Raw genomic sequence first — 18,176 nt, forward strand, 5'->3', positions numbered from 1 at the left:
GAGCCACTGCCAGGCAGTCTCTAGCTGTTCTTTTGGAAACGGTGTGTTACACAATCAACATATAAAATATGTAAGGCAGGCACATTTGGCTCATCTACTCCACTTAACACGGTCTGGGCAGAATACAAGGGTCTCCTTCCTTTCAAGAGCTTTGTGGCAATGATAGAGGCTTCTGTTTGGGGGCTTTCTAGACAACGAGCACCGCTGCCTGCCAAATGAATTAACTATACTGTACTCCTGTTTATAACTTTAAAACAAATATCAAAGAGGTGCACAGCCTTCAAAAAAAGGTTTACTTTCCCCCCTTTCACATAATGGCTGCTTATTGCTGCAAAAGAAAGGGGCTTTTTAATGTTTATTTATTTGGTGTTTGCATTTATTTATTTGATAAATCCCACCTCTACCTCCGAAGAGACTAAAGGTGGCTAACAAATAGTAATTCACAGAGAAATGTAATCCCTAATCGCCTCCCCCCCCAGTGTACACTTAATCAATTAACAGTATCTTCAACTAATAATTTTGCCTTTTATCCATAAAGTCAGTGATTCAGAGCAATTAATTTGTTACTGCCTACTTGTACAGGTCTGAAGTTTATTCCCCCCCCCCCAATTTCTTCAGTCTGGTTAATGAGCTATAGCATTACTTGAAATCCTTTTGACCATGCTTCACTTTATAGAGGAAGCCAAAGGAGGCTCAATACACAGAAATAAGCTGATTCAATTCATTGGGGTTTACTCCCATGTAAATGGTTTTAGGGTTGTAGCCTAAATGTATTTAGAAAACATTTTTTTCAAGAACAGTTTTGCAGCTGACAGGTACACCAAGGAAACGGCTAACATCTAATGAACTTGTTAAAGTACATACATATCCTGTAATAGCATCACAAAAAGTGCAGACACAGAGGGGGAAGTGATATCATTCACCACGAGTGATGTCACAGGCGCTGTTCAATAGGTGCCTGCGAGTCTCAGGCAAGCATAGACCACAGATACTCAACACTGCAATGAATATTCCAGCTGTGAGGGATTTCCCTTTTTGTCAATAAGAAATGTTGAAATTTGAGTGTTGGGAAGAACGTGACTGTCCCACAACCTTGAGGGAATCTATCTGGTTTCCCACTATAAATGTGTAGTTCTGTTTGTTTGTTACTGCCTCTCTGAGAACAATGAAAAGAGATTGCAAAGTGGGAGAGTCTGCCAGCCTTTTAATACCCAGCCTTTGTTTTTCAATCTAGACTAAGATTGTGGAGGCATTCTTAGTACCTTTCTTGAGATGATGGCACGGTTCACATATTGAGAGGAGTGAGATTTGCAAGGAGTCAGTGCCCAGAGGGCCACTCATCCCCGATGGACATTGAATGGAGGATGCAGCCAACACAATGGTACCATTCCGTTCCAAGCCTCTTGTGACACATTGGGCTGCCCTGGTGCATGTGCAACCAAAACAGGATGAATGCTCATTGTCATATAACTGCCCCATAAATCAGAATGAATGCTCAGTGAAGACCAGACATAGTCTAACCACTGTGTAAGCTTTGTGCAAGCAAATCAGGATGAATGCTCATGCTCAATAAATGGGTCATCTGGCGAAGCCAGGCTCAGTAAGTAGGAACAGAATAAAGCTGTTTTCATCAATCGTACCAACAATGCCTTCATCTGGAATTTGTCACTTTTTAAAGTGTGGCGGAAGGCAGAAGAGAATTCTTTTTGGAATCAATGCACACATGAGGGAAGGCATCCAAACTTCTATCGGCTTTACATTCAAATTAGAGATGTGAGAAATGCAGAAGCCAATTTAAGCATCCCTTGCAGTTAAATTGCCAAGGATCGGCTCTGCCGCAGCACATCCAAAATGACTTTTGCAAAACAAGCCTCCACTAATTTGGGTTTAGATGTGAGGACCAAGAACATGTCTCATTTTAAAAACAAAGCATTGGCTCCATGTTTTCCATGTCACCAGGCTTCCAGAGCCTTGCCCACGATTGGTGGAACATACCAAACTCAAGTTCCCTCCTGTAGAAAGCTAATACTGTATGCCAAATCATTTAGTTGTTATTCTTATATTGTTCATCCTCACTACACCCTTAGGGATTAGGCTGCTGTTCCCATTTTACAGATGGGAAAATGGATAGAATCTAATCAAAACAATCCATAGCTGCACATGAATTAAAAGCACAGTCTCTCGAGCCCAAGCCTGGACCTTTCATTGTCCATGAATATCAAAATACGCCTCCATTTAATATGGATTTTCAAAAACTAGTTTGGGAAGCTTCTGCCTAAAATTTGCATCTTTGGTTCCTAATACAGTTGACAATAGTATACAGAGAGCATGTGTGCACACCCCCAAACTCTTGCTTGCAGTCTGCTTTGAAACAGCTCCTCAGCCCCATCATTTTAGGTGTAATTGTGACCTATTCTCATCATCAAAAACCAACTTATAAAATAAATAAACACACCTTTAATTACAGAAATATGCATAGATGGTTGTGATGAAGAGGTGTGTGACTCCACACCAGATTGCGTCTATGCAGTCAGCATTATTATTATTATTATTATTATTATTATTATTATGCCACCCATATGACTGGGTTGTCCCAGCCACGTGGAGAAATTCAAGCATGGCACTCACCTGCCAGGGTAGGCTCAAGAGGTCTGTACGATCAAGGGTTTGCTGGGGTCCCCAATACCGGCAAAGAACCCACCCCCCAACAGCACTGTCATTCTCACTTTGTACACAGGGCGTCCCAAGAAGGCACTATGAATTAATCTTGTGTCTATATGCCTGGCTTCTCCTATTAATGATGCCTCAGCAAGCTTGAGCGGCCTTATATTTGAGTCAGGCTACTGGTTCATCTCGCTTCGATTGCCTACATCAGCAGTAGTCCTCCAGAGATTGTGGACTACAGCTCTCATCAGCTCCAGCCACTCTGAATTGTAGTCTAAATAAAACATCTGGAGGTTACCATATTGGTGTACGCTGACTGGCAACAGCTCTCCAGAGTTTCAGACGGGACATTTCCGGCTCGGGTTGCCACCTTTGTTTTGGCAAAATACAGGGTGGTGCGTTGCAGTATGATTCCCCCCCCCATCTGTTGCAGAAGTGGATTCAAAGCAATCCATTACGAACATGATGGCCCTTCTAGAATTTCTCTCTCTCTCTCTCTCTCTCTCTCTCTCTCTCTCTCTCTCTCTCTCTCTCTCTCTCTCTCTCTCACACACACACACACACGTAAATCTGGCTGTGCTTGGCTGTTGTTGTTGTTGTTTAGTCGTTTAGTCGTGTCCGACTCTTCGTGACCCCATGGACCATAGCACGCCAGGTCTATGTGCTTGGCTACCCAGAGCTTAAATACATGATCTTTCACACACCCTTTCAAACACATGCCTTTGGAGAGGATCCCTAACTTGGGGGGGGGGTGGGAGAGAGAGAGAGAGAGAGAGAGAGAGAGAGAGAGAGAGAGAGAGAGAGAGAGAGAGAGAGAGAGAGAGAGAGAGAGGACCAGAAATACAGGACAAAAACCAGAGACTTTATTTCACCCAGGTCAAAGACCCACTTTCGCACACACATACCCTTTCGCATTTGTGTACACACGCACACAGGCTGGGAGCCTCAATGGCACCCCTCTGGAGGCTTCACCCGGGGCAAAAAACCTGGCTAGCCCCCACTGTAGCTATGGCACTGGCAAAACTGTATCAATGCAAGATGTAGTATTTTATATTGAACTATGGGACAATTCAGTTGGCGGGGCAACCCTATTTCCAGACCTATCTGGAGATGCTGGGGATCAAACTTGGTACCTGCATGAAAAGCAGATGCTCTAGCCCTTCCCTGACTTTTCTTGATGTTCTGTTCTTCCCCAAACAAGTGTGCAGAGCTGGCGCCGTCATCCACCTCTACACCGTGTGAGTGATGGCTGCCAACCCCGCGTCACTATGGCGCCGTTGCAGTAAAGCAAGATAAAAGAACGATGCTAATTGTGATGGATTTCTGCGGTGGGAAAAAAAAAAAGCTAAGGAAAAAAAGGCCGAGTCTCCATGGTTGATATCATCCTTTATATCATTGTTAAAGAGGAGCAGTTTTTGATATACAATGCATTTGTCATCTTCTTGTGCTTCCTATGAAAATGTGTACATAGTACAGATACCAGAGAGAATTCAACACTTTATACACTTGAAGGCATTCAGAGATCGGTAGTTGGGGGGAAAAATTATAATGGCACAATATCAAGGCTTTTGATGCTACTGGATGGATATATCTACACTGAGATGGCGCATATAGAGAAGTGTGTACGTATTTATCTATATATATATGTACATATATATATATATATATTATAATAATATATATCGTATATTTTATACATAAGAAATATAAAATGAGCATGAAGTAGTAAAAACGGTCAAATTAAAAAGGGGGGGAAAAGAGAGGTCAAACTCGAGCCCTATCTTCAAAAGCTTTCAAGCAGAGAAGTAGAAATAACCAAATTAAAACTAAAGAAAGGTAAACATATTCCCACCCCCTCCTCAATGCAGAGACCCCCTGCTTCTTTCCAGAAAGGTCCAGCCATGGCAGAGTTGCAGCGTCTTTGGGAAATAAGGGCCTCGATATATTCGGGAGGCTGAATACAAACAACAAACACCCCTTTCACAAGGAAGTCCGGACTGCCGAGCCCTGGAATAGTTAGGATCGAAAGAAAATAAAGCCTTTTCAAAAGGGGGGGGGGAGGAACCAAAGCGACGATGAGATTTTATTGCAAAAGCTCTTAAAGATAAGGAGAACTTTGGACCTGGGAAGGCTGCCCATGCAGCGAATCTTGGTTAATGTTGAGGAAAGAGGCTGGACCGGGGCAGGCACGAGATGCTGTGGGGACCCAGGCTGGGAGAGGTCGGCCAGTTGCTTCTAAAAGCGAAAAACCACCAATGTTGGCATATCTCCTCTCCACCCCCACCCCCCTTAAAATCTGAGAGCTGGCCCTGAAGGGCATCAAAACAAGCAGGCAAAAAGAGTCATGGAGGCAGTTTTAGTAGCCACCAGGCCCCATTTCTTCTTCAGCCCTTCCATTAATCCCCATAATATAATTAGAACTTCTGTCTCCCCACCACCACCTCTGCTTTTCCCTTCACACCCATCGGGTCATAAGGCATAGGAGGAGCAGAGGCCTAATCCGGTGCCACTCTGCCTCACACACAAAGACACACCAGAGATGGACTTGAATAATCCAGATTTGCATTCTGACTGTTTGTTCTTCCAGACTGTTCATATCCCAGCTGGTGTACTTTATAACTTGGACAGCTCTGTTGACTTGTGGGCAAACCCCAGTTGAACCACCAACACTGGAGTGGGAGAAGGCATCAACAAATGCAGCCCTCAAAAGGTAGGATGAGGAAGACAAAGCCCTCCTCATCCCTGCCTGCTAAGGCCTCTAGTTTCCAGCCCTGTCAAGCTGTACAGCTCAGTGCAAAATTCTTACGGACCTTTCTCTCCTCCCAAAGAGACCAGGAGTGATTCCAACATGCACCTTCTCTCAGGACAAAGCTGGGCAGATGAGCTTGCCAGATTCGTTCTGCAAAACCAAATTCTGGCCAAGCCTCCCCACCAATGCCAATCCCTCTGTTTGGCTGAGCAGTTGATTGATTGGGCAATCTCTGGATAACAAAGCTGGGCTTTTCTGAAGGTGGTTTTCAATGGGATTGTCAAAACTGACTGACGGACTCTTCTAGGGTTTCAGGCAAGGGAGATCTCCCAGCAGCACTTGGGAGGTGCCAGGGATTTAAACCTGGAGCCTTCTGCAAGCCAAGCAGATGACCTGCCACTGAACTATAGTAGGAATCAGGAGCAGGTGGGGGCCCATTTTGTGAAGAGGTCAGCCCCTCTTCATCATGATAGTTTTTCACCACCGCTCTTGTCTTCTCAGGATGGGCACTGTGAACAGGTTGTGTGGGAAGCTGAATCAGTATATAAGAAAGCCCAGACAACCCTGCCTAATCCTCCCCCCCCCCCGCATGGTACTTGACCTTCCCAACCTGGAAAAGCTCCTCCCCAAAGAATCTTGGTGACCTCCCTGTTGTACAACCAGGTGGTTGTAACACAGTTGTTCCAAAACAGGACATGGTGGTGGGATTCTGCAAATCTCCTGCACTGGGTAAATGCAGGAGGCCTTCCTTGCCAAGACTTCCAAGACTGTCATCTTCACTCTCCTGAGCTGGTTTTTATTCCTGTCTATGCTGACGATGCGTTAGACCAAACATTAAAAACAAAATAAAAATGTTTTACACCATTAGCATGCAATTGCCTGGAGACCATCTATGTGTTTTTGATGGTGGTGTGTCCCTCTGCCCACCACTGCTGGCAAACTCCTGGCTGAAAGTTAGGATGGGTCATGTCTGCTAAATGCCTGTAGAAATTAAGGGGCGACAGGTTTTCTGCATTGCACCAAAGCGGAGCTATCATTGTCACTAGCCTACAGTAGGTCCTTTCTGTCCTTTTATAGTGTGGTGCAGCTGGGGCAGGAACTGTCACTGGTCAACCTTACACATCTGCACAGCCAAATAAATGATGCTGTGTCCTTTCTGTCTGTCGGACTGGGCTATAAGTTGCCATGCCTCTGTAGAAGACAAGGGAGAGGAAACCCAGGGTCAAATTCAGCAGGGTAGGCAGCTGCCTCTTCTCCTTTCAGAAGCTGCAGAACCCTCAAGTGAGGCTTGTTTGAAAGCAATCTGGTTTGGTACCCTACTGAGAAATGGCAGACTTCTCTTTGAACCTTACTTTTCACGTAACCCCTAAGAACATGCACAGGGCAGCTCATAGCAACACCAATGTTTTGAACTTTGGAACATTTGCCAATCATTCCTCTGCCTCTCTTGGGGGGTGAACAAGGCTGAGACCCAGACCAGGCTGGAGCAAAAGGGAATCAGGCAGTTGGGGCGAGACAACAGGTGATATTCAGATGGGCCCTCACAGTTCAGTTACGGTCTTGCTACAGGGAAAGCCTCGGCTGTGGCCTCCCACAACACACAGCAAGGTGGTAATGCGGATGATGGTGGGAGGGAGGGAATGGAATTGATGTAGCACCTCCTTTGGATACGGCAAGTGGCCCTTACGAAACCGAATGCTGCGGGGGAACAGTTTGGCTGGCACTCCTGTAGGTTCTTCTTGGCATCGACGTTGAAAAAAAAAGGGCCTTCACGCAAGGTGGCTGACGCCAACAAGGCATGGGGCAGCATGGAGGCCAAAGGAGGGGCACATAGGCAGTCAAGACTTCTCCGCATGTGGACTGGAGAAGGCGGTGTCCTCTCCTCCGCTTGGCTGCTCCTCTGTCGAGTTAAGAGTCTGAGGGCATTCATAGGGACAAGAGCAGAAACTGGTGTGGACCTGGTAGAACAGACAACCCCCAACCCCCCCCCCCAAACCCCTCTGTCCAGTTTGCTCTGTGTGCGTATCGCTGCCTTGGCCTGGGGCGGATGGGTTGAGGAGAGGCCGGATCCAGCTTGCCTCCCCCTGGGAGTCTGAGATAGAGGCCCTGACGAGTCAGTTGGCAGGTTCGTGGGCTGGGCCAGGGCTGCTCAGCGAAGGTCCTTCCCTTTGGTAGTGTTAGTTGTACATCCAGTGGTCAGTTAGCAAGTAAAGTCCTCAAACGTTCCCCGGGCCGGATGGTGAGGTAGGATGTTGGCTGCGTACGTCATGCCCGCCGGGTGGCCTCGGATGCTCTCGCACGGATTCTGGTTTTGCAGCGGAGGGAGAGGAGAGAAGAACACAAATAACAGTGGGCATTGGAATTAGCACCGTAAACATGAAATGATAATGAATGGGGTGGCGTGGAGGAGATCATGCAGTTCCAGGATTTGGGGGCCTTCAAGCAGTGTGGCATCCAGGTTTGAGTGCTGGACGGTGACCTGGGAGACCAGAGTTCGAATCCCCACTCAGCCATGAAGCTCACTGGGTGACCTTGGGCCAATCACTGTCTCTCAGCCTAACCTACTTCATAAGGTCAGGATCCAGGGAACAGTCATTGAAAAAGGTCACATTTGGTGTGTGCACCCTCATAGGGAGATGATGATTACATGTAACCTTTAACTCAGCAGCTATGCTTAGTATCAAAACTTCCTGAGTTCCAAAAATTTCCAAGGCGCTGCAAAGGGATGGTTATGTTGCATTGTACCATGAGACTGGAGGCTACAGAATGACTACTTCATCATGCGATAAGCTTTTAAGTGACTGCCAGTCATGTTCTGAATCCACTCTTTGGGGGGGGGTCTCTATGCTGAAAACTAATTTAACTGTGATTTAGCATTACTGTATACTATAGAACAGGCATGTCCAACAGGTAGATCGTGATGTACCGGTAGATCACTGGACATCTGTGGTAGATCACTGGTAGATCATTGGCTCCCCCCAAAGAAGCTGAACAACTGTGGCTCCCCTAAAAAAAGCTCAACATTTTACCTCCTCCCTGAAAAACTCAACAACTTTGGCCCGAACCCCCCAAAAATGGGCCTTCCTCCTTCCTAAAAAAAAAAGATCAACAAATTCGACCTAAACCCCCCAAAAGGGGGTAGATCACTGCCAGTTTTTAACTCAGTGAGTAGATTGTAGTCTTTTGGGAGTTGGCCACCCCTGCTATAGAATTACAATAGTTTGCTTTATTCTTAACACATCCTGGTGTCTTCCGGATGTTTGGGGCTACAAGTTTCATCAGTCCCAGTCAGCATGGTGGGGGCACCAGACTGGAGAAAGCTTATTTAATCCTACAGTTGTAAATAACAGTGACTCCCTCTTGCCAGGGCATCTTGGGAGCTGGAGTTGTGCCTATATGTGTAAAGGACCCCTGGATGGATAAGTCCAGTCAAAGGCGACTATGGGGTTGTGGTGCTCATCTCGCTTTTCAGGCCGAGGGAGCCGGTGTTTGTCTACAGACAGCTTTCCAGGTCATGTGGCAAGCATGACTAAACTGGCGCAACGGGACACCGTGACGGAAACCAGAGCGCACGGAAACGCCGTTTACCTTCCCGCCGCAGCGGTACCTATTTATCTACTTGCACTGCCGTGCTTTCGAAATGCTAGGTTGGCAGGAGCTGGGACAGAGCAATGGGAGCTCACCCCGTCGCGGGGATTCGAACCGCTGACCTTCTGATGGGCAAGCCCAAGAGTCTCAGTGGTTTTAGACCACAGCGCCACCCTCGTCCCTATGTGTATGAGTCTGTGTGGTGCTGGTAAGGGATCCTTTGTAAAGAAGTGGCAGCCGCTTCTCCAAACTGCAAGTCTCAAAATTTGTTGCGGTTAATTTGTGATAGTTAAAGTAAGTGGCACAAGCATGATATAGTCAGTTACATTGCTAGTGCAGACCGGGTGGGTGGGTGGGGTGATGTCACGCAACATGGGAATGCACGGCGCAACGTGACAAATAGCTTAGACACTCACATGGCGTTTCACATCGTCCAGACTCAGGGCTACCCCTTTGTCACTGTTGTTGCTTTTGTGTTTCTTCTGGCATTTGCCGCGGCGAAAGAAGCGGAACTTGATAATCTGGGGATGGAAAGGAGGAGGAAGGCTGTTTGTTTCAAGTAAACCACTCATGCCGTTTTGTCGCTTAAGACTGCAGCTGGTGCCTCAGAGCATCGGAGAGAGAAATGGAGGGAAGGTGCTTGGTTTGCTGCTATGAGCTTGTCTGCGCAATGGTAAAGGAGGCAAAGATCGGGACCATCAGCATCTTGGTGCTGGGAGAACCTTGCTGGGAGACGCTAGAATGCAGCGGTCCCATGTATCCCTGCATATTTTTCTAGGGGGAATGTGGCCTTCAGGCTGCAATGGGTAAGACTGCCTTAGCTTAGACGGCTGAGAACCCCAAATAAAGATGCATTTGCAACTCTGAGGAAGGGGCATTTCCCTACCGCCACAATGCACCATTCGATTTAGAACACTTTCCACCTCCCTAAGGGCTCAGAGCACCTCCCATATAGTCCCCAGGAGGGTCTTCCATTCAGGCAGCAGAGGAGGCCTTGTTTTAGCAGTGGAAAGGCTTTGTGTGCCTTTGAAAACATTCTCTAGATGGTAAGCAGATCTGTACCCCGTTCTCCATCATGCTCCAGGGAGCCAAACTCACTTCGTAGGCGTAGTCAAATAGCTCCAGCACAGTTAACAGGCTGGCTCCAATGAACAGCCCCATTTGTCCCCCGATGTCACCTGCAGGCAAGAGGAGAGGGAAGCAATAATCAGGTACTGAGATTGGGGCACATTTTTTCTGGATCCCTAATCTCAGCACTCAGCTCTCCAGACTTGGTTGGTCCAATCTATGCTGACAGGGGAGGGAGGCAGGGACATGGTGGTTTAAGAAGCCCTATGTGGTCTGGAGAGAGGGTCCCCCCCCCAATAATTTTTATTACATTTTCTCTTTTACATTTTAGAATATTCATTTAAACAACCTTAAAATATCAGTGACACCCCTTTTTCTCTTTCCATGGTTCATTTTGCATAACATAAATCCCTGCATATTTTAAATAAACTAAACCATTCAATATTCCATTATTACACCTATCAAAATTGTTGAATTTAACTTAATGCGGCCCATGTTTTCAAATATACACAATTTCCCACCATATATTCAATAAACATTTTCCAATCTTCTTTAAATGTATGTTCTTCTTTTTCTCTTATTCTATATGTTAGGTCCGCAAGCAGCACATATACCGTCAGTTTAAGTTGCCATTCTACTTTAGATTTCCATTTTGGGGCTAACAAAACACAGGCCGCGGTGCTGTGGTCTGGAGAGAGGGTTGCCAGTTGTCTGATATTTTACTTTACCTGCCTGCCTTAGGTTTGGTATTTATCAGGTACTGTACTGGTACTTTGTGGAATAAATCAGGTGTTTGGATATATATATCTCCTGCCATTCCTCTCAAATGAGCCTGTTTTAAATATTTCTGCTGAACTCCCCAGCCTGGTCCATTGGATTGTTCTCTGACATGCCAACATGTGCCCCAACCTCCTGTTTGTCCTCTCCTGAAATGGTGAGGCCCCATCCGCTAAAAAAAATCAAAAGCCATGCTTGGCTCCATCCACCGCCTGAGTCTTGTTCAAACCACATTTTGGCAATCCTAGTTTGCCACCCTCCCTCTCCACTCATTTCTGATGTCACCAGGGGATTGCTAACACCTATCTTTGCAGCCTTAAATGTGGGTGGCTGGTGCCCGCTAGCCTGGTAGGGAGGAAAGTGGGAAGCCCAGGCAGTAGGTGGAGTCTGAGCCCATGACAGACTGAATGAAACTGTAATTCTAGTTTTGTCCCCGATTATATGTGCATTTTGAGGACTATAGACAGGCACTGAAGTCACCCCAAAGGGGTAAGAGAAATTAGGAGATGTGCATCAGTTCCCCTCAGTTGCTGTCCCCCCCCCCAAAAAGAAGAAGATAATCTCACCCAGAAGTCCAGCCACTTCGTATGCTTTTTTTTGTTCAATGGTCTCATAGTTCAGAGCTTCAAAGAAAATGTCCAGTACCAGGATGTTCTCCCTGTATATGGGAGGAAGCAAAGTGCTTACAGGCATCTAAAACAAGCATCTGCCTGGCAGTGACCAAAGTATCTACCCTCAACCAGCCTTATAAATAATGCCTACAACCAGCATGGGCACTTACCTGCCTGGACCCAAGATTTAGGGATGTAGCTGGTAACAACTTAAGGCTCTCAGCCTTCAAGAAACAGAGACCCTCCAAATATTTTGTAGGACAGGATAGGATTACCTATCTAGCTGGTGGACCATATCCTTAGATTTCCCCCCCTAACCCCCCTGGGCCATTTTTAACACCACACAGATTGAAATTAGACTGTAAGAACTAAGGTAGAGAGGCTTTAGAGCAGGGGCCAGCAAACCTTTTCAGCTGGGGGCCGGTCCACTCAGACCTTGTGGGGGGCCGGACTATATTTTGAAAGAAAAAAAATGAACGAATTCCTGTGCCCCACAAATAACCCATAGATGCATTTTAAATAAAAGGACACATTCCACTCATGTAAAAATACGCTGATTCCTGGACCGTCCACGGGCCAGATTTAGAAAGCGGTTGGGCCGTATCCAGGCCCTGGGCCTTAGTTTGCCTACCCATGCTTTGGAGGTTATTGTCTGGATACCCTTATTTTTGGCAGGGAGGTGTATTTTCACCTGCCCCTCATGTGATGCCACACATGTAGGGGAGCTAGGTGTGGATTGACTGAAATGGCCTTTTAAAAACAATCCTCCATGGCAAACAAAACTTTGCTTACAGGGCTGTTGGGCATGCTGCAAAACACAGCGCTTTTGGGATTCCCACCTTCGTAACTTCTCCAGAGACCCAAATTTTCACCCAGAGACATAAGTTTGCACCAGGAAATTTGAGCCATGGGTCTGTGCCCCAAATCTCCTAGGTACTCAGCAATGCCCCAAGCTTGCTGTTTGGGCTTGACCTCCCTTGCTCAAGCACGGGGTGCAGAAATAATGATGGCAAGCGGATTGGACAGGCGGCAGCACTCACCCAATGTACTGCTCGCTCTTGTTGTATTTCTTGGCCAGGTACTTGGCTGATGCCTTGCTGGGAATCTTGACCATGGAGAGCTCCTTGCCATAGCGGGTGACGTTGCAAGGCATCTCACACACACAGTAGTCATTGTCCTTCTCTACCAAGAAGTCTGTGGGAGCAGGGAAGAAGTAGATGTCAGTTCGAAACATGATAAAATCAAGGGTGTTTTGGGGGAAGAGATACAGCTTGTGTTAAGCTCTTCCTTTAGAATCTGAAAGGGTCCTTCCATGTGACTTAAAGGGTCTTCCAACCAGGGACAGATTTACTACTACTACTACTCTGCCCATCTGGCTGGGTTTCCCCACCCACTCTGGGCGGCTCCCAACAGAATATTAAAAACATGATAAAACCTCAAACATTAAAAACTTCCCTAAACCGGGCTGTCTTCCAAAATCAGTTGTTTATTTCCTTGACATCTGATGGGAGGGTGTTCCACAGGCGCCACTACCGAGAAGGCCCTCTGCCTGGTTCCCTGTAACCTCACTTCTCACAGTGAGGGAACCGCCAGAAGGCCCTCGGAGCTGGACCTCAGTGTCTGGGTTGAACAATAGGGGTGGAGACGCTCCTTCAGGTATACTGGGAGCCAATGTAGGTCCTCCAGGACCGGTGTTATGTGGTCTTGGCGGCCACTTCCAGTCACCAGTCTAGCTGCCGCATTCTGGATTAGTTGTAGTTTCCAGGCCACCTTCAAAGGTAGCCCCACGTAGAGCGCCTTGTAGTAGTCCAAGCGGAAGATAACCAGAGCATGCACCACTCTGGCAAGACAGTCTGCGGGCAGGTAGGGTCTAAGCCTGCGTACCAGATGGAGCTGATAGACAGCTGCCCTGGACACAGAATTAACCTGCGCTTCCATGGACAGCTGTAAGTCCAAAATGACTCCCAGGCTGTGCACCAGGTCCTTCAGGGGCACAGTTACTCCATGTCTGTGTCCACATAGACACCACCATCATATCATCATATTTTTATTATTCATATGCCACCCATCTGCTTACCAAGAGCGGGGTCTGCACACTCCTTGTATTGCTCAGGGGTGCAGTAGGGAGCATCACCTGTAGGGAAACAGAAAAGCAAGCAAATCACACCACAAAGTTACATATCACGGTGAGACTCTATTCTGACCTCCTGCATTCACAAGCAGTGAAATTTAATCAGGGAGGGAAATGTGCAATGTTCTGCAAAGCCCACACACCTCCCTGCTTTGCATGAGTGCAAACGTGACTCCTCATTCTACCCATAAATGTGAACTGAAAGAGGAGGGGACAACCTGCACATTTAAATTGCTGCAGTTTTGTGATAAAGGAGTTGCGGCTTCTCTGCATTAGGTGATCCTTAAACTCCAAGAGATGCTGAGTCCCCCACCTCCCTCCTTTGTTCTGTCAACTTTCACTGCTAAGGAAGTCAACTGCATCTTTTTAGAGCTGTCATTTCCCAGGTTGAGATGCCCAGATGATTAACCTTGTTATGCCTTTGCATGCAAGGTAGATAAGCTCCATGGTTTTCTCTAGTGGCTTTTCGATGCAGAAGTGTCTCCTATACAGCGAGGGAAGGGCATTTCAGCTCCCTGCCTCCCTCCTAAGAAACTGAGCTCTGACTCTGCTGGAACATCTTGTATTCCTCATTAATCTTTTGTGGTTAGAAGCTGCTATCATTCCTAATTCCTGTGTGGAGATCATCCCCTGCAGGTAGAAATACAGCAAGTCAGAAGGAAGGGTGGGGCTGAGCCTTTTCCCTTGACATGCTAGTTTTCCATGTGTGGGGAGAGGGGATTTTCTCCATTACGGGGGAAAGATTCAAAAGCTGAATTCCCTAGGAATCATATCTGTAAAAAATGCTGAAGCCTTGCCCAGAGAGTTAACGGGTCGGGTTTTGTTAAGCCCTGCCCACAGAGTGGTCTTGTTCTCACACTAAGACAAGCCAAGCGTGTGGGCACCTTAGCAAAAATTAAGTCCACTTCACTCCTCCCATGGTCCTGTTGCTGCCACACTACCCAGAGCTGTCGTGGTTTGGCTTAGCATTTTATGTGAACAAACCACAAGCGGGAAATCAAGAATAAACCTTGGTTGCAGCTCATGGTTTGTTGGGACTTGGGAGTGATACAAACCATGAGTCTGGGTTTGCACATAATATTAAGCCAAACCATGGATTGGTCTTGGATTGTGCAGTGGTGGCAGTAGAACCGAGGAGCAAAGCAGCCATGATTTTTGCTCTGGGGATCCTCACGCTTGTTCTGTCTGGCTAGGTTTGGCTTAGTGCTGTGTGTGAATTGGGCCAGTGTAGCAAGCAAAACACACTGCAGTTAGTGAAAACATAGTCCTTGGAGATACATTTCCTTTGTATCTCTAGTTGCATTCAGGGTTCTCAGAGACCTTGTAAGACAGAGACCTGATAAAGCAAAAAACAACAACACCAAAGCAGTCATTACATAAGCAAAGCTGGATGCAAGTCTGTGCTGCTGTCTCTCCTTGGCTGTCATTCAAATCATGATTCCATCTCCTTCTCCAGAAGTCTGGATACCATTTGACAGGATCAGCCTGCCTTTGGAAAAAAAAACACACACTCTTCCCTCTCTCCTCATACATCTGCACTATTATTCTGCCTGCCCTCTTCTCCCCAGGAGATGCAACTGACTGGAATAATTAATTCGTATTTATTATGCTAATTGCATCCCTTGACAAGGATTTCTGCTTAACAGGAAAGATTGAATACAGACCAAGGTGGGCTGGTTGAGGCTGGGTTCTGTTAAAGGACGCACTCAATATAAAGAATGGGAGTGGCTGCAATTAGGGAACAGCTATAATAGTTATAATTAAGCTTGAACCAAAAAAAAGGGGGGGCCTTTTAATAAACATTTTCAGCAGCACCGAAAACTTTGATTTTGCAAAGGGTTGAAAATATTCAACAACCCAGGAAGCAATGCCCTCACTTCTCGCAGGGAGGGAACCGCCAAAAGGCCCTCGATGCTGGACCTCAGTGTCCGGGCTGAATGATGGGGGTGGAGACGCTCCTTCAGGTATACTGAGCCAAGGCCGTTCAGGGCTGTAAAGGTAAGCAACTACACTTTGAATTGTGCTCGGAAATGGTTGCTCCATGCATTACCGGGCCAGGAAAGGGAGCCACCTCCCTCCCAGTTTCGCGGCACTTTCAGGGCTGCTGTGGCCCAGTGGCGTAGCATGGGTTGCACCCTTAGGAATTTTGTGCCCGGGGCAACTGCCCCTGTGCCCCCCCCCACTACGCCACTGTGCTAACTCACAAGTACACATGGCATGCCAGACCACCACCAGCCCAGTGTGGTTATTCACGAGGAACTCTGCTCTCGTAGGTAAGCAGGGGAATCCTGATCTTTCAAAGTATCTCCCAGAAGGCTTGTTTTAAATCTCTCTGTCTGCTGTGGCCTCCACTCTTTGCTCTGCCACTGGCTATTGCTCCTCCACCTTACCAGGCATGTGCACCATGCGGCAGTTGCAGTTCTCGACCAAGTAGCGGGTCTCACAGTCGATGCGGCAGGCTGCAATGCTGTAGGTATCGTAGAATTCGGATTCCATGGTCACCGACTTGCAGTCACCCCAAGGTGGAGGAAGGTAGATGAGCTGCACGAAGAATGGGCGAAGAGGGGCTGAGAATGGCACTACCGGTATCTCATCACCCTTTCCTAGAGAAGGAGAAGGGCTGTGTTTGGGCCACAGTGCTCAAGCAGGGCCCCATCAGACCTCATCCTTCCTCTCCCACTTTCACAAACAGAGAAAGAGCGGTCAACATGGACTACAGTTCCCATCGCCCAGGTCTATTTGCTCCAGTGGCTGGGGCTGATGGGACTTGTATTCCAACAATATCTGCCTTACAGGACTGCATCCGCTGCCTTGGCTCCACAATTGCACCTGCAATGTCGACAGGCAGGAAACCAGTGTGGGCTGAATGCAAGGGCCATGTGGACAGCAGAAGAACAGATGCCAAAAAAAAAATGGCCTATCAAAACTCTTGCTCTTGCAGGAAGGTATCACACTGTGCCAGAGCTGATTTAAGCTATAACAAAAAGGCACATGTTACAACCCTCCTATGACTGTAACACAGGATACAGGAGAGAGATCTCATGTTTGAATCCTCCCCCATGATCACAAATTCCTTGAAAGTGGAATGCTAGTTCAGACAGTGATGGCTGAAAAGCAGTGGACAGATATTTCATTTTCATGTTATTTATTTAGGTGGCATCTTTATCCTGATCTTCATCCAAAGAACATAAATGGATCTCTCCCCATTTCTTTATCTTGCGCAACTATCTTGTGAAGTTAAGTTGGGCTGAGAGGTAGCAGTCTGCTCAAAGTCACCCGGTGGGCTTTGCGGCTGAGTCCAAGCTGAGCCCTCTAGCCCAGGGGTCGGCAACCTAAAGCCCAGGGGCCACAAATGGCCCATGGGGTCATTTAACTGGCCCACAAGCTGCCCCCGAACCGAGCTGCCTGCTTGGCGAGTCCCTGCGCACTGCGCTAAACTGGCACAGCATGGCATGGGGACTCGCTTCCACAGAGCTGGAAATCACTTCTACGCAGATGCCAGAAATCGCGTCTATGCAGACGCCAGAAATTGCAGGTGTGTGTGCTCCGGCCCACGGAGGGATCTCTGCTGGAGTGAACCAGCCCAGGCAAGGTAAACCTTGCCGACTCCTGCTCTTGCCGCTATGCCACATTGGCTGTATTGTACTTACTTGCAAGTAAGCAAGGGTCAGGAAGAAAGGCTCTACTCTAACCTCTTCCCTAATGTGACATATTCCACTGTGCATTGGGTTTTTGGAGACTGGAAGGGATTTGGTCATGTATTATTGTAATACTTATTGCTGCAAGCACTTTGGAGTGGGCTGGAAAAGTGGTAGAGAAAAATATTTTTAAAAGTAAATAAAAAGACTTTGCATTTTTTGTTTTGCTTTAAACACACACACTCACACACTTTTCTACCTAAGACATCCACAAGGTCTTCAAGCACATATTTCTTTCTAGTTTCTATGATCTCCCACTGAGTTTTTGTAATTAAATATTCCAGCTGAAATTAATAACTCACCAGATCTGCTCTATTCAGGCTGATGATTGTGATTCACTACTTGACCGTGGAAGAGTGGTTAGAATCTATCCTTTTAGAGCCTTTCGCCCTCCCCAAACTTGGATGTTAAAAAAGGCTGGTTTATTTATTTATATTATGTATTTTAAAGAATATTTATATACCCATTTCTCAACAAAAATGCTTCTGAAAGCAGCTTCCTTACAACACAGGGGCAATAATAAAATACAACATTGAATATGTAGGCTTATACTGAGGATGTTCACATGCAGAGAAGGGTAGAAGTCAGAAGTCATTTCTACTAGCTTACTTGCACTAACCATTTGCTGGCACTCCCTTGACACTAAAGTCCTTTTGGACTTCCAGTACTTGGGATGACCAAGCTTGATAGCTCAGTTGGTTAGAGAGAGGTGTTGATAACGCCAAGATTGCAGGTTCAATCCCCATATGGGACAAGTTGCATATTCCTGCATTGCAGGGGGTTGGACTAGATGATCCTTAGGGTCACTTCCAGCTCTATAATAATAATAATAATAATAATAATAATAATAATAATAATAATAATAGTTTTATTATATACACCCCACCCAT

General features: G+C 46.7%; 1 protein-coding gene across 4 annotated transcripts in view; it reads right to left on the reverse strand.

The window, feature by feature from the left end:
• Nucleotides 1–7,410: 7,410 nt before the first annotated feature.
• Nucleotides 7,411–18,176, reverse strand: part of ASIC1 (acid sensing ion channel subunit 1) — a 177,541-nt gene continuing 166,775 nt past the window's right edge. For all 4 annotated transcript variants that reach the window (XM_035107940.2, XM_060270982.1, XM_060270981.1 and 1 more), the window contains 7 exons: nucleotides 15,979–16,129; nucleotides 13,535–13,591; nucleotides 12,498–12,651; nucleotides 11,413–11,504; nucleotides 10,100–10,179; nucleotides 9,418–9,522; nucleotides 7,411–7,718 (listed from right to left, as the gene is read on the reverse strand). In XM_035107940.2, coding sequence (XP_034963831.1) covers nucleotides 7,614–7,718; nucleotides 9,418–9,522; nucleotides 10,100–10,179; nucleotides 11,413–11,504; nucleotides 12,498–12,651; nucleotides 13,535–13,591; nucleotides 15,979–16,129 — 744 coding nt within the window. In that variant the 3' untranslated portion in view covers nucleotides 7,411–7,613. The remainder of the gene's footprint in view (nucleotides 7,719–9,417; nucleotides 9,523–10,099; nucleotides 10,180–11,412; nucleotides 11,505–12,497; nucleotides 12,652–13,534; nucleotides 13,592–15,978; nucleotides 16,130–18,176) is intronic.

This window comes from Zootoca vivipara, chromosome 2, assembly GCF_963506605.1.
Source record: "Zootoca vivipara chromosome 2, rZooViv1.1, whole genome shotgun sequence".
Classification (NCBI taxonomy): Eukaryota; Metazoa; Chordata; class Lepidosauria; order Squamata; family Lacertidae; genus Zootoca; species Zootoca vivipara.